This window comes from Danio aesculapii, chromosome 15, assembly GCF_903798145.1.
Source record: "Danio aesculapii chromosome 15, fDanAes4.1, whole genome shotgun sequence".
NCBI lineage: Eukaryota > Metazoa > Chordata > Actinopteri > Cypriniformes > Danionidae > Danio > Danio aesculapii.
This window is the reverse complement of record NC_079449.1, coordinates 22,542,638-22,556,482: the sequence shown is the minus strand read 5'-3', so window position 1 is coordinate 22,556,482 and position 13,845 is coordinate 22,542,638. Positions and strand designations below refer to the sequence as shown.

Genomic DNA, 13,845 nt, shown 5'->3' with positions numbered 1-13,845 from the left:
AATTGAGTTCAGCCCATTTTGAAAATGAATATTTTTATCCATTTCTCAGTGAACATGGGCAATGTATTTTGGTGCATTTAAACAAAACAGATTTATTAAACAGATATATTTATTAAAATAATAGTTTAGTCAAACATATTTAGAAATTGAAAGATAATACAATTAAGTTTAAGCAAAATATTGCAAAATATATATATATATATATATATATATATATATATATATATATTTTTTTTTTTTTTTTTTTTTTTTTTTTTTTTTTTTTTTTGCTTCTCTTGATTCTTCCTCTTTAAATTTGTATTTAATATTTCTCAATAGCATAAAAATTTGAGTGTACTACTTTTTGGATCGTTATCGTAAGTTATTTTGTTAGATAAGCTCCAGATTTGGCTTCAGTACTGACTAATCTAATGTATATGCACAAATATAATATTGTATAGCTTCCTATTAAAAAATATGAATTTAAAAGACAGATTTGTGAGGGGTGTACTTATATATGCTGAGCACTGTATGGTTAACAATGTAAAATAATTTTTTACAATATTTTAAATATAAATATTTTTATTTATATTGTTACTTGTCACATTAGTCTAGCCAATTTCTGTATTTGCACATAGTGCAAATACTATATACATGTGGTCTGAAACCAATATGAGTGTTTCAAAATATTTACAGCTTTTAACAAAATCAAACTTTATGAACATAAACAAGGTCGATGCTCAGGTGTCACTGTCATTCTCACAGCCTGCAGTCGCCTCATTAATCAAATTTATAGAGTCTTTCATGACTCCTCATCTCCATCTGTGCTCTCTCGCCTGGTGTGTCTGCCTGTGAATGGAGACAGAAGTGCTAAAGCTTGAGTCACCAGTCTCCTTCACAGTGAATGAATCAGTCGAAGTGTTCCTGCAAGTCTCAGAGACATGTGCCGACCACACAGAGGTGAAAGGGCCAGGGAAAAAATAAATAAATGTAAATGAATGAATAAAAAAATAAAAAAATAAATAAGGCTGCCCGGTGCCGCAGTGGGTATCGATGTCGCCTCACAGCAAGAAGGTCGCTGGTTTGAGCTTCAGCTGGGTCAGTTGGCATTTCTGCGTGGAGTTTGCATGTTCTCCCCGTGTTTGTGTGAGTTTCCTCCGGGTGCTCCGGTTGCCCCCCACAAGTCCAAAGACATGCGGTATAGGTGAATTGGGTAAGAGTGTATGGATGTTTCCCAGTGATGGGTTGCAGCTAAAAGGGCATCCACTGCGTAAAACATATGCTGGATAAGCTGGTGGTGCGTTCCGCTGTGGCGATCCTAGATTAATAAAGGGACTAAGCCGAAAAGAAAATATATTAAATAATAATAATTATTGTTATTATATTATTATTATTATTATTACTGTTGTTGTTGTTGTTATTATTATTATTATTACTACTGTTTTTGTTGTTGTTGTTATTATTATTATTATTATTATTTACTAACCAGTGTAATATTTCTTTTATAGTTATACTTTTTACTGCAATCTATACTTTGTGTTTAGTGTATTAAACATTAAAACCCAAGCTTGCATTTAAGGTCTGCTTGCATATTATTGAGGAGACTGTAGAAAGAAAAGAGCTAGACGAAGAGAGAAAGAGAGAGAGAGAGAGAGAGAGAGAGAGAGAGAGAGAGAGAGAGAGAGAGAGAGAGAGAGAGAGAGAGTTATTCGAGCTCATCAAGCCAACATTATATCAACCGCTAAACCAGCACATGGTAATATCAGATTATTTTGGGGAGAGAGGGAGAGAGTGAGGGAGAGAGAGAAAGAGAGAGGCAGAACAACAGTTCATAAGTGTGTATTGGGAGCCCCATCAGCTCAGAAGCATCACAGGCACGCGCATCTCTCAGCTGGAGCGCATCATCTGTCCATTCCGCTACTCGACTCTCGAGCGCACGACATGTGAAGGTGATTTTTTTCCGCATCCCGAGACCCGATATACAGTATCTGGACGAAATGCTTTCAGCAAGGTGGATTGTTGGAGATTTTGAATGGAGGCAGCGGGACACCTCCCCATAGTTCCGAAGAGTGCGCGAGAGACGGACACCAGAGTTACCGCGGCTCGGATTGAGGAGCATCTGCTGAATTTCCTGACAATTTGTGTTTCAGAGGGATAAACGAATTTCAAACGCGTCAGTATCTGGCTATAAGAGCTTTTTAGAGCATTTTGGATAACATAGCCCACCACATATCCTGCTTCTTTCGTGAGGGTCCGCCAGGTGCCCGCGTGCTTAATTTATTCTGGATAACAACAATTAATACTGCAGAATGTGTTCCCCTCCTTCTGGACTGCCCTCAGTTGCATCCAGTGAAATAATTGCTCGGGACCACACAGGATGAAATGGACATCAGCATTGCAATAAATTAGCCCAATTGAAATTCAGCGAGAAGTCTCTTCTGAGCTATAGGAGTACATACTTTTATGTATCCTGATTAAATCAGACAGCGTTTGATAGATTGCTTGGCATCTTACTGACAGTGTGAAGTCTGGAATACAAGAATAAATGAACCTGAGTGGACAGACAGAGAATTAACAATATCCACAATGTTTAAACGGGGTAAGTGCGTTTTATAACTTTTATTCCTGCTGTTTGTAATAGTTGCTTTTCGATTATGAGGCGATTTACCTGAATATTGCTTAGAATTCCTAGTACAAATCACTCTGTTTTGAATCACTCCATGCTAGATGGAAACGTGATTCGTAAATTTAACGTATTATTTCAATCATTTTAATTATTATTTGTTTTATTTTCATGCATTTTTAAAAAAATATTTGCAATTGCTTAGAGAAAACGATGCCTTTTTTATATTACAGATAGATATGCTTGTTGCAGATTAAGTGTTTTCATAGATTTATTGATTTTTATTTGAGCTCTTGGAAATTTAAAATAGCACAATGCTATTATGTTCATAAATGAAAGCTTATTGCAGAAGATCTTAAAAGTTTATGTAAGGCTGCCGAGTTCTTCCAGCTCTCATCCTTGATGATTTTCCCAGCATCATCATGCATGTCTGCCCCCGGGTAAGCTCAGCGTAAAGCAGATGTGTTTAAAATATTCATCATCATATCATGAAATATTTTCTTAAGATGCTCTGGTGGGTGCCGCACTGCAGTTTATGGCCGGTTTTTCATCAGAAAGCATTGTGCTATCTGCCTGGCTCCAATATATTTCTCTTGCTGACTTAAACAGGTTTGCCTCGCGCAGTCTGTCACAAATATTTATGGACATTGTTTATGACCAAATGATGAAGTGTTTAGGAGGCGAATAGTGAGTCGATAGATTAACAGGTTAGTGCTGAAGCTGTCAGTGGGAGACAGCTGAATGACCTGCAGATGATTGTAAAGACTTGTCAGCTTGTTTTCACTAGATCAGTGGTTGTCAGTGCTGGTCCTGGAGTACTGATATATGATCGACTCATTAGTAGAGGTTCCAAGACCTGAATAGGGTGTGTCAGACAGCTAAGGGAGACGTCTAAAGTGTTCTGTGCCAGGATCAGAATTGATACCCCCCTGTACTAGATCAAACCAAATGTGATCATAAATACTATCTTACTCTTCGGTGTTTACTAGGACATTCTTACTTGTCCCTTTTACCACACTTTAAATCATCTGTAGACCTCTTTTGCACGACACCATTACGAAATTGCTTAAACTGTGAGGATGCTGACTGCTATAATCGTGAAATGAGTGCGTCTGGAAAACCGAATTTCCTCGGAGGAGGCCCAAAGCTTAATGCAGAGACAGTTGTTATATCAATAGACTTGACGTAGGAAACGAAACATGACTATCAAGCCTTTCACTAGCACATTAAAGACCCCTTATGAATGCCTGTGAGGAGCCTGTGGTGCAGTTATGAGAACACTAGGTTGGCTTTGAGCTGATTTGCATCTGATTTTCATTTACCTCAAAACAAACCTCTACTGTGTAGGATTTTAGGAGACTTTATTGCCTTATAGACTGTTTTTATGTTTATGTTTTTTATCATGCATTTCTTGTAAATATCATAGATAGCCTCCAATCTCTTAAGCTCAAACGCTTTTTATACTTCCTATTATTTAACCCCTTGAAATGAAGGTATAAAAGCAGTCACTGACCATGAAACCCTTTTAAAAGATATGCTTTGTACTTTTTAGGTGGGATTATGTATTCTTTAGGTAATGTTCATGTCTGGTGACGGGGCTGGCCAATCCTGGTGCACCTTGACCTTCTTTGCTTTCAGGAACTTTAATGTGGAGGCTGAAGTATGAGAAGGAGGGCTATCCTGCTGAAGAATTTGCCCTTTCCTGTTGTTTGTAATGTAATGGGCAGCACAAATGTCTTGATACCTCAGGCTGTTGATGTTGCCATCCACTCTGCAGTATTTGTGATGATTACAATGCAGTTCAACAGATGATTCACTGAAAAAAAAATCCTTCTGGCATGTTTCCAAATGATCAACTAGAAGTTTTGCTATTATTAATTGTTGCTTTTAGAGCTGGAATGCACAACAAGACTTGTTTTAGGTAGTGTAGATACATTTTAAAACTCTTATACTTTGTTTATAGGGAGACCTAATTTTTATATGATTTGATTGTCATTTATCTCAAAGTAAAAACGTCAACCTTGGTTATTGGTTATATCATATCATTGGTTATATCATCTTTTAGGGGATTTTGGTTTTCCATATTTTGGAATGTGCTGTATTCATTCTAGCACGAGTATCATATGAATATCACACAGTACATATTCTACCAATTCAAAAATATATAGTCAATCTCTAATACTTATAAATCTCCTATTCCTTCAATTGTTTCAAAAAATCCTGATTCAAAATCCAAACACTACGAAATACAAACCTGTTTATAGACCTCAGTCTTAAAAATGATCAAATAACTGTATTTTTGAATGGAAAAAGCGGATGTCATAAGACTGGCAAAATCTGCCAACAAACATTAATTGCCATCCAATAGAATAACTTTGCTGAGTTTTGTGTTTGTTTGTGTTTGTGTTTTCATAATTATGAAGAAAATTTGTGTTTAAAAGTCAGAAGAACTGCTTTTAGGCTAATAAGGATTCTTTGCTCTGTTTCAGTAATTGGCCTTTCAGTTCAGAGTGCATTAGAAATGACGAAAATAATTCTGCAGCACTTTTTCTGTTGGGTTTATGACACATAAATAGAAAAGGAGTGAGAATATATTGAATTCACTGAATGCTATGCACCAGTGTGACATTTTCCAGAAACGTCAGGCCTAACTGGTTGTGTGCACAAGTCTCAGCAGGGCTGTGCTGTTTCTGCTAGCACGAGGTCCAATTTCCTGAATTTTTTTTCCTCAATTTCCTCCCAAACTCACTTAAACACACACAGGCATGTTTTGGTCTCAGTTGGTCTAATACAAAAGTGCTGCAACACTATTTTCTGTCTATCGGTTTCTACAGCTTGCTCTTCGTAATTTTTGACAGTTATTTAGACTGAAGCATGTATATATGCTGCAACATGGTATATTCAGATTTCAGATGCTTATCTCAAGGCAGTACTTCAGACTGTAATTGCTTTGTTGTGCTGAGTTGTCAGTATAGAGAATGGCTTTAAAATTCAGCCTTGAAATCTTGTCAAGCCTGGAAATCTACATCCGGTGACAAATATATTCTGTGCTCGAGTGAATCTGCTGCAATTATTTTTTATTTCCACTCAAGGCAAACAATTCTGATGCGCACCTGCAAGCTAACCAAAAATATTTCCCTGCAATACCTCTGCAACGACATGAGAGAAGTAACTCTTTTGTGGATTAGCTATGATTACGCAGCTGTGAGTGGAGAAAGTCAGTGTTCAGACGTGATCCCAGACTATGTTGTTGTGGGCAGATGGATGGGAGAGAGGATCGGCAGTTGGTAAGCAAAAGAGGGAACACCTGTGGCCTGACACCACTCTCCTGCACAGCTGCTCATATTCCCCATTTCTGAGACCTTCACTCATCACCACAAAAACCCACAGACCGAAATACAGAGTAACTAGAGACAACCTTTACAGCCTGCACCTGCTCAGCACTGTTATCTCTGCTGCAGAATACCTGTTTTCCTATTTTTATGGGTAAAAACCAGCTACATGAACCTTGATTTCTAGAAATAAACAAACTGCAAACATAATTACTGTTTTCAAACAGGTTTCTGAACACACTTACCTTTCATACCATTGACTGAGCCAGAAATCGGCACATCAAGGTTTCATTCTAAATTCTGATGTTCAGCATTAGTAACTTGATTGATCGATCACATAATTTAATAATATGATATTTCCTAATATTTACTATTAACCATTTAAGAAACTTTTTTATAGCTTTTGCTGTACTAAGCAGGGGTGCATTTCCGAAAACCATGGTTAGCCAACTAAGGTCGCAAGTTGCGTCATTACAAACATAGCTCGTTGATTTGGTGTTTCCCAAATTTATCGTTCTAACAAACATTGGTAAACTGCGTTGCAAACTTGTACGTTTCCAACTACACCCTAGAGTTGTAATTATAAGCATAGTTCCTGGCTGTGTTCTATTCCCAGTTATCCCCCCTATGCCCTTTTCCTTTCGAACTTTCCAACAATTAAACTTGGAATGATTAAAGAATCTCTCTTGTGCGTAATTTTCTTTCAAATAATTTTTACAGTTCAGTTTTAGCGATATTCATATTGACAATTGCGCTCCCTTCGCAATGCACTTTGAACATATTTATGCCATTTTGAACGCAGACATGGCTCAGGTGACCTATTATTTAAAAGCAGACTTTATGTTGCATCTCCAAAGCTTGTGAACACAAAACCCGTAACCAGCCTGATGAAAGAGGTGATTCTTTTTTCTCAAAAAGTGGACCTTTTTGCAATTATATGCCTCATTTTCTATTTATTTACGAAATTTAAATACTGCATTTTAGTGACATTTTAAGCAATATTCTGAATTAGCTTGTTGGATGGTCATCATAACCATACTTTTTGACTATTTTAGCCAAAATAATTTTTAAATCAATTTTAATATAGTACGCTTTTGGTCCGTTACACCTTTTTATTGGTCATTTTTTGTTTCAAGAATAAAGTCCTTGATTTAGAATAAAAGTTACTTGTAAAATATTTTCTCAACAATAAAGTAGTTTTCTTGCTGGATGTTGGACTCATGAAAAATATTGGTTAGCTTTTGCCAGAACTGATTAGCTGAAGTCACAACAACCAGCAGAAGATTCTGCTTGGTCTTAAAGCCTTTTTCCATGGGTAAATTTCACCATGATGGCATAGCAGCCAATTAGGAAAAATGAGCTCATGTTTGGGACAAATTCTGGAACTTTGTCAGTGAGGGGTGGGTCTTCCAAACCACCCAAACCTCCCCTGGCTACAGGCCTGCAAAAATATATAGCATACGTTAGTGCTTTTAATTTATAGTAGGTTATTTATTAAGAAATGTATCTGTACTATAGGCATACATGACATGGGCTTGTTGATTGGAACATTTCTGCAGTGGTTTGAATGTGTCAAATTGTAAAAGTAGACTTAAAAAAAAATATCCTACTTAATAATAATAATAATAATAATAATAATAATAATAATAATAATAATAATAATAATAATAATTATTATTATTATTATTATTATTAATAATATGAAGTAGGATTTTTTTATTTTCTTAATAAATTCCCTACTGTAAATAACAACTATTAGCCTAATGATTTATATGATTTATATATGAGATTAAAATATGTGGTACTAAGTGGTTTTGTGTTTTAGAATAGAATATGGCATATTCTCAGGTATATTTGTAGGAAACTTTGGCCCTACATGAGCTGTTTACATATATTTCAATTAATATGGAAAACAAGTGCATGTTTTTATCAAAGCTAATTTTATTTTAAGTGCTTGTGCATGTAAAACAATATAAATTGCACCAAAAAATAATGTTTTTTTTATATCTCTAAATAAGTTGTTACTCCACCCCATTTAGAGCGTCATTATGGATGTTTTACATTATAACTAACATGGTTCAAATGATGGATCTGTGACAAAGCAGTTACGGTTTTGGGAAACATTCGTCACTACATCGTTCTTTTCCTAAACGATCCATCGTACTATGATAGTTCAGCTGCGAGTTCTGTCATTGTTTGGGAAACGCACCCCAGAATAGGAGAAAAAATTTTAACATTGAAAAAGTTAACACTTAATACTGACATTTAAAACATACTAAAACTTAAAAACATAAAATAAAATTAAAGTAAAATGTAAAAGCACTTCCCAAGCACTGAAATGTATCTTTAGGGGCTTTTCTTTTATCTTCAAAACAGCGAAATTCAATTTTAGCAGAGAAATATTGACTTTTTCTATGCAATACATTATTATGCAGTGATCTGGAATAGTTTATTCTGATTGTGCAATCGAAGAATGAAAGGAAATATTTAAACAATACAAAAAAAAAGCCTTTGCATCTAATGTTTAAATGTGAATGTAAGTTTTCTCATGTATCTTCAAGATCATATTTTATAATATTGTAATAATTGGAGAATCATGTTTAGGCAAGCTTTATGCTCCATTTTACAGGCGTGTGGTTTGCAGTGATCTGCAACACTTGATTGCGATTGCAAATTTTAGGGATCTGATGTTGATATCACAGAAATGCCGAAACGCTACTGTTTTGTAATTTGTATCACAATGTGGGCTGTCATGTTACTACAAATGATCATCAAACATTTTTGCTTGCAGTGAAAATGACTAACAAAAATCATCGGCTTTAATTGACTGCGTAAATGACTACATTGTAAATTAATTTCTTTTTGGAGGCTTTAAGATAATATGCAGGTAAAATTATATGCTGAATAATTTACATTCAATCAACATTTGTCCACATATTTACTGTTATTCACTGTAAATTTTTCATTAAATCTCAAATATGCATTGTTTTTAACTCAAAAATACATCAAAGGTTGGTTGTTTTATTGGCTAAAGACACAATATATGAAGTAAAAGTCAACATATGTGACATTTTTTTATTGGCTCTCAGTCTAATTCAGTAGTTTCATATAGTGACACATATGCTCTAATCACATCACTGGACTTCAATTACAGCACAGCTATGAAACATGCCTCAGTCGTCTCTGCATGCCAAACAGCTCATTTCCTGAAGGACACTCACTGAATGACAAAAGCAAGAGCGCAAAGGCCAGCAAGCACCGTCGCCTGTCATCCTGCCCCATTCCATGGGATATAAATTCTTATCATTTCAGCTTTCAGTAATTATAAGTAATTAGCAGCACAGGAAGTGGTATTTTAATGAGTGTCATTCTCTACTTATGTCCTCATCTTCGTGGACCTTTTGACCGCTTCAAACAGGCGTGCACTTGCTTTAGACAAGGATAGATGATTAATTCATATTTCATATGCTCGTTTTGCTATTACACAGACAAATGAAGCTGGTGTTTTATTTTTATTCTCCATATGGTCGACGTTTTTTATGCTATTAGACTGATGGGTGTACATTATTATGAGCATGCAACCCGTATGCTTATAGCTGACATTTAATTTTGCAACAGTGTTCTCATTAGCTCATAATTCATATACAAACTGTAATTAAATACACATTTCCTGTCTGCTGTGGTGTCCAGAAGGGAGGAAGTCTCTTGCGTAGCATGTGGCATCTCTGAGTGCCCTTTACCAACACCTGAAATCTCAGCACAAATATTTCTCCTCCGTCTTTGGAGTGGAAATGAGATGCTGGCTTGGTCATTAGTGGATGATAATGAGGTAAGAGAGACAAACAACCCTAAGCCCTGTTGGTTTTGTTAATATTAATAATTAATTTCTGATTAAGTGGCTAATTGCGGTGGAAAGGTCAATGTCAACGTAAGGTCCGTTGATGTTAGGAGATGAGTCGAGTAGAAAGGATGGGAGGTGGAAAAAACGATGTAATCCCTTTTCAAACAGGGAGTTGCGCTGATTTTTCAGTCTAATGTTGCATGAAAATGACATTTATTTTCATAACGTTTAATGAGATGTCAAACAACTATGTAACTATGTAGATGCCAATTTATTAGCCCCTATATTTATTTATTTTTATGTAGGCTTCATTAGTTTTCTTTGTTTTTTGATCAGTCTAAAATTGTCAGCATAGATGTGCAGTTTAAATGTTGAAATCTGTTTTGTTTTTCAACTTGGAAACTGTCTGCTGTTAGTGTGTGAGACTTTTCTTTAGCTGCTAGAGAATTTTTTAAAGAATATTAAAGTTCAGAAAATGGTAACTACAAACCAGTGTGTTTATAATTAAGACAATGCATTAAAACAACTCTCATTTTCAGTATCAAGCAGCATAATGAGCTGTTTTGTACAGCAAAAATTAACTGGTAACATATGACACTGGAACCCAAACATATTAAATTTACAAATGGCTTTACTCACTTTTAAGTGAAAGATAAAATGGATACCAAACAAGCACTGAGATATTGCATAATCCAACGCTTTCCTGTGTAAAAAACCCAAATTAATGTGTTAATGTGTACCAAAACAAAATTAAATCTGTCCAAATACATTTGCTGATACAGTACACTTTGCTACTTTAAGAGGGACCTTTTATGCCCCCTTTTACAAGATGAGACATAAACCTGTGAAGTTTCAGCTCAAATCACTGTATTTATTATACCATGTTCTAGATGCCCATTTTGAGCAAAAACTTTTTTTTATGTGTCTCTTTAAATGCAAATGAGCTGCTGCTCCTTGCCCCCTTTCTAGTATATGGAGGATACTCCTTGCGTGTTAGTGATTCAGCCAAAACAAAACATTAGTTTGGATTTGATTATGTCTACACTACCTGACAAAAGTCTTGCCACTTTCCAAGTTTTAAGAATAACAAATAATAACTTGACCTCTAGTTGATCATTTAGTATCAGAAGTGGCTTATATGGAAGGCAAAGTCCTCTAAATTACGCTTATTTTACCAAAATAAAATATGATCATGCCCTGATTTTTAATTATTTAATTAGGGCAGTAAGGTCTGACTTTGCTTAGACAAAAGTCTTGTCACTTAACAGTAATTATGTACAGTATAGAATATAAAGTCATGGTGCAGTGAAAAAATAATTAATATGGGGTATGACTCCCATGAGCATGGAGGACTGCATCCATACATCTCTGCAATGCCTCAACTTATTAATAAAGTCATCTGGAATGGCAAAGTAAGCTTTCTTGCAGGACTCCCAGAGTTCATCAAGGTTCTTTGAATTGATCTCCAATTCCTCCTCCTTCATCTTACCCCAAACATGCTCAATGAAGTTCATATCTGGTGACTGGTCTGGCCAATCCCGAAGTACCTTATCCTTCTTTGCTTTCAGGAACTTTGATGTGGAGGCTGAAGTATGAGGAGGGCTATCCTGCTGAAGCATTTTCCCTTTCCTGTTGTTTGTAATGTCATGGGCAGCAAAATGTCTTTATACCTCAGGCTGTTGATGTTGCCATCCACTCTGCAGATCTCTCGCAATGTAGCTCCAAACTATGATTTTTCCTTCACCAAACTTGACGGATTTCTATGAGAATTTTGGTTCCATGTGGGTTCCAATAGGTCTTCTGCAGTATTTGTTGCAGTTCAACAGATGATTCATCGAAAAAATCTACCTTCTGCCACTTTTCCAAATGATCAAATAGAAGTCAAGTTATTCTTTTGTTGCTCTCACAACTGGGATTGACAACAACATTTTTGTCAGGTAGTTATAGTCACATACCATTTCAATTATTCATTACTATAAACATCTGCTATCTGCAGTGTTTTAAAAACTTTTGAAGCACAAGGACAGAAAGCTAGAGGTCAGATGATGCATGCTGCGTGAGTATTAAACAAACATTCTCTTTAGCACATTTTTGGCTTGTAAACTGTCAAATACACACAAGGTTATGTCAGAAAGTTGGTTATGTCTGTGAACTTAAACAGCTGGGAAAGTAGTCTCATCTTTATATTAGTTTTGTTTATTAAAATGGCAGACTGAATAATGTTAGTAGGTTAATCTGAATACATGTCCTAGGCTGGGCATGTGCTGTGTGATTTCCATGAGATTTTAGCAATGTAACAACTGTAGGAGAAGAAAGACTGCATGCCATATGAAGTCAAAGTTTATGATTCATGTGCACACAATACAGTAGTCAACATTTGAAGTGGTTCAAAACCTTGCATCAAAGTTTCCTAAAACTATCAAACAACACTCAATTTCATTTTAGGACAATTTGCAAAAGCTGTTTTTATCCACTTCAAATGTTGGTCAGCAGCGACTTGACTTCTCACAATATACATGTGAAATCAACGCGTCACACCCCATTCTTATTATTCTTTCATGCCACCTAATGGGATAGAATGTAAAACTTGGATTGAAAGGAGGAAATTATTAAACACCACAACCTTTTTTCCTAATCAAATCTGTATCTCGCAAATATAAAATAACACTTTTAATTGTTTCTGTGCATTCTGGAATATATTGTTTAATATTGCAAAACCACATCCCCTGTGAACCCAGAGGTTCTGATTCAACTGTGTGATTCCTTCACTAGGGTTAACATTGCACAGCGTATGCCCAGCCTTATTAGCTAATAAGGTAGATAGTCATAGGGCCAGACGGAATCTGCTGACATATTTTGCTATTTCTGTGGAGAATTTTGATAAAAATCTGCAGATTTATGCAGAATTATTTTGGGAGTATTATAACTAAAACCTTAATATGTGAAATAAAAAATAATATCTTTTTAACTTTTATTTAATGTTTAAAATGCAAATACAATTAGATTCACTTTATTTGGTAAACAAAGGAAGTCTCTCATATAATATATCTACTAAAAGACAGAAAATATTACTGTACTTGTACATAAATCAGATTTTTTTTCATATTAGTCAATAATATTACTGTAATTAATTTAAAAACTGAATAAATATAGATTTACACACATTTACTCAAGTAAATAACCAGAATTAATGATGGGCTAAAAATCAGCGGAATTCTGCACACACAGATTCCGTGTGGGCCTATAAGCCATGGGCGGCCCTTGTGATGTCACAGTCGGGGTACATTGGAAACAGCGCATTTTCAGACAGTGAATTTTTTGACCATTATAGACTGGTTGTTTACCCACACTGTGGACACTTATTTACTTACTTTCTTTACTTACTTACTTACTTACTCACTCCCAGGTTCATTTATATCAAAGTTGATATTTAGCTATACCATATTGTTGTTTCGTAACATCTATGAGGTGAGTTGTTAGCCCAATGCTCAACCCTCAATCTGGAGGACCAGGACATACACACATACATTACGGACAATTTAGCTTACCCAATTTACCTATACAGTAGCACATGTCTTTGAACTACTAATGGGCGCTACTCACTATGCCACCATGTCGCCCCGCTGTGGACATACAAATTATAGTAGTAGGATTCAGTAAAACCGGTCTGAGTGTTTGTGAGGGTGCTTTTAACTTCAGTGCAAACTACGTTGCTATATCATTAGATGTCTCGATCTTTGTGATTGAGACGCAGAATTGAGACATTTATCAGGGCTGAAATAAGGTTGTAAACAAGAATATAACTATTAAAATGCAACCAACACATACATTGATCAGCAATGTTATGAGAAATACCTCTTGAAATACTTGAAAGACATCACATTTCTCAGCAGGCAAATACTTTATTTTGAAGATGAGTCTGGCTTAAAAGAAAGCAGATAAAGGTAATCACACTCGGTAGATCTCTCTCTTTTCAATATGGCTACATTATTTAATAAAGCATTACTTTGTTACGACCATGACATTTTCAAATTAGTGACAGACCTGGGCTCATCTGTAAAACTGTCAAC

The 13,845-nt window shown here is 35.5% G+C and overlaps 1 protein-coding gene across 1 annotated transcript in view; it reads left to right on the top strand.

Annotated features, from left to right (window-relative positions):
• Positions 1-1,718: 1,718 nt before the first annotated feature.
• rtn4rl1b (reticulon 4 receptor-like 1b) overlaps positions 1,719-13,845 on the top strand; it is a 284,969-nt gene continuing 272,842 nt past the window's right edge. The window contains exon 1 of the mRNA XM_056474459.1: positions 1,719-2,578. Coding sequence (XP_056330434.1) covers positions 2,566-2,578 — 13 coding nt within the window. The 5' untranslated portion in view covers positions 1,719-2,565. The remainder of the gene's footprint in view (positions 2,579-13,845) is intronic.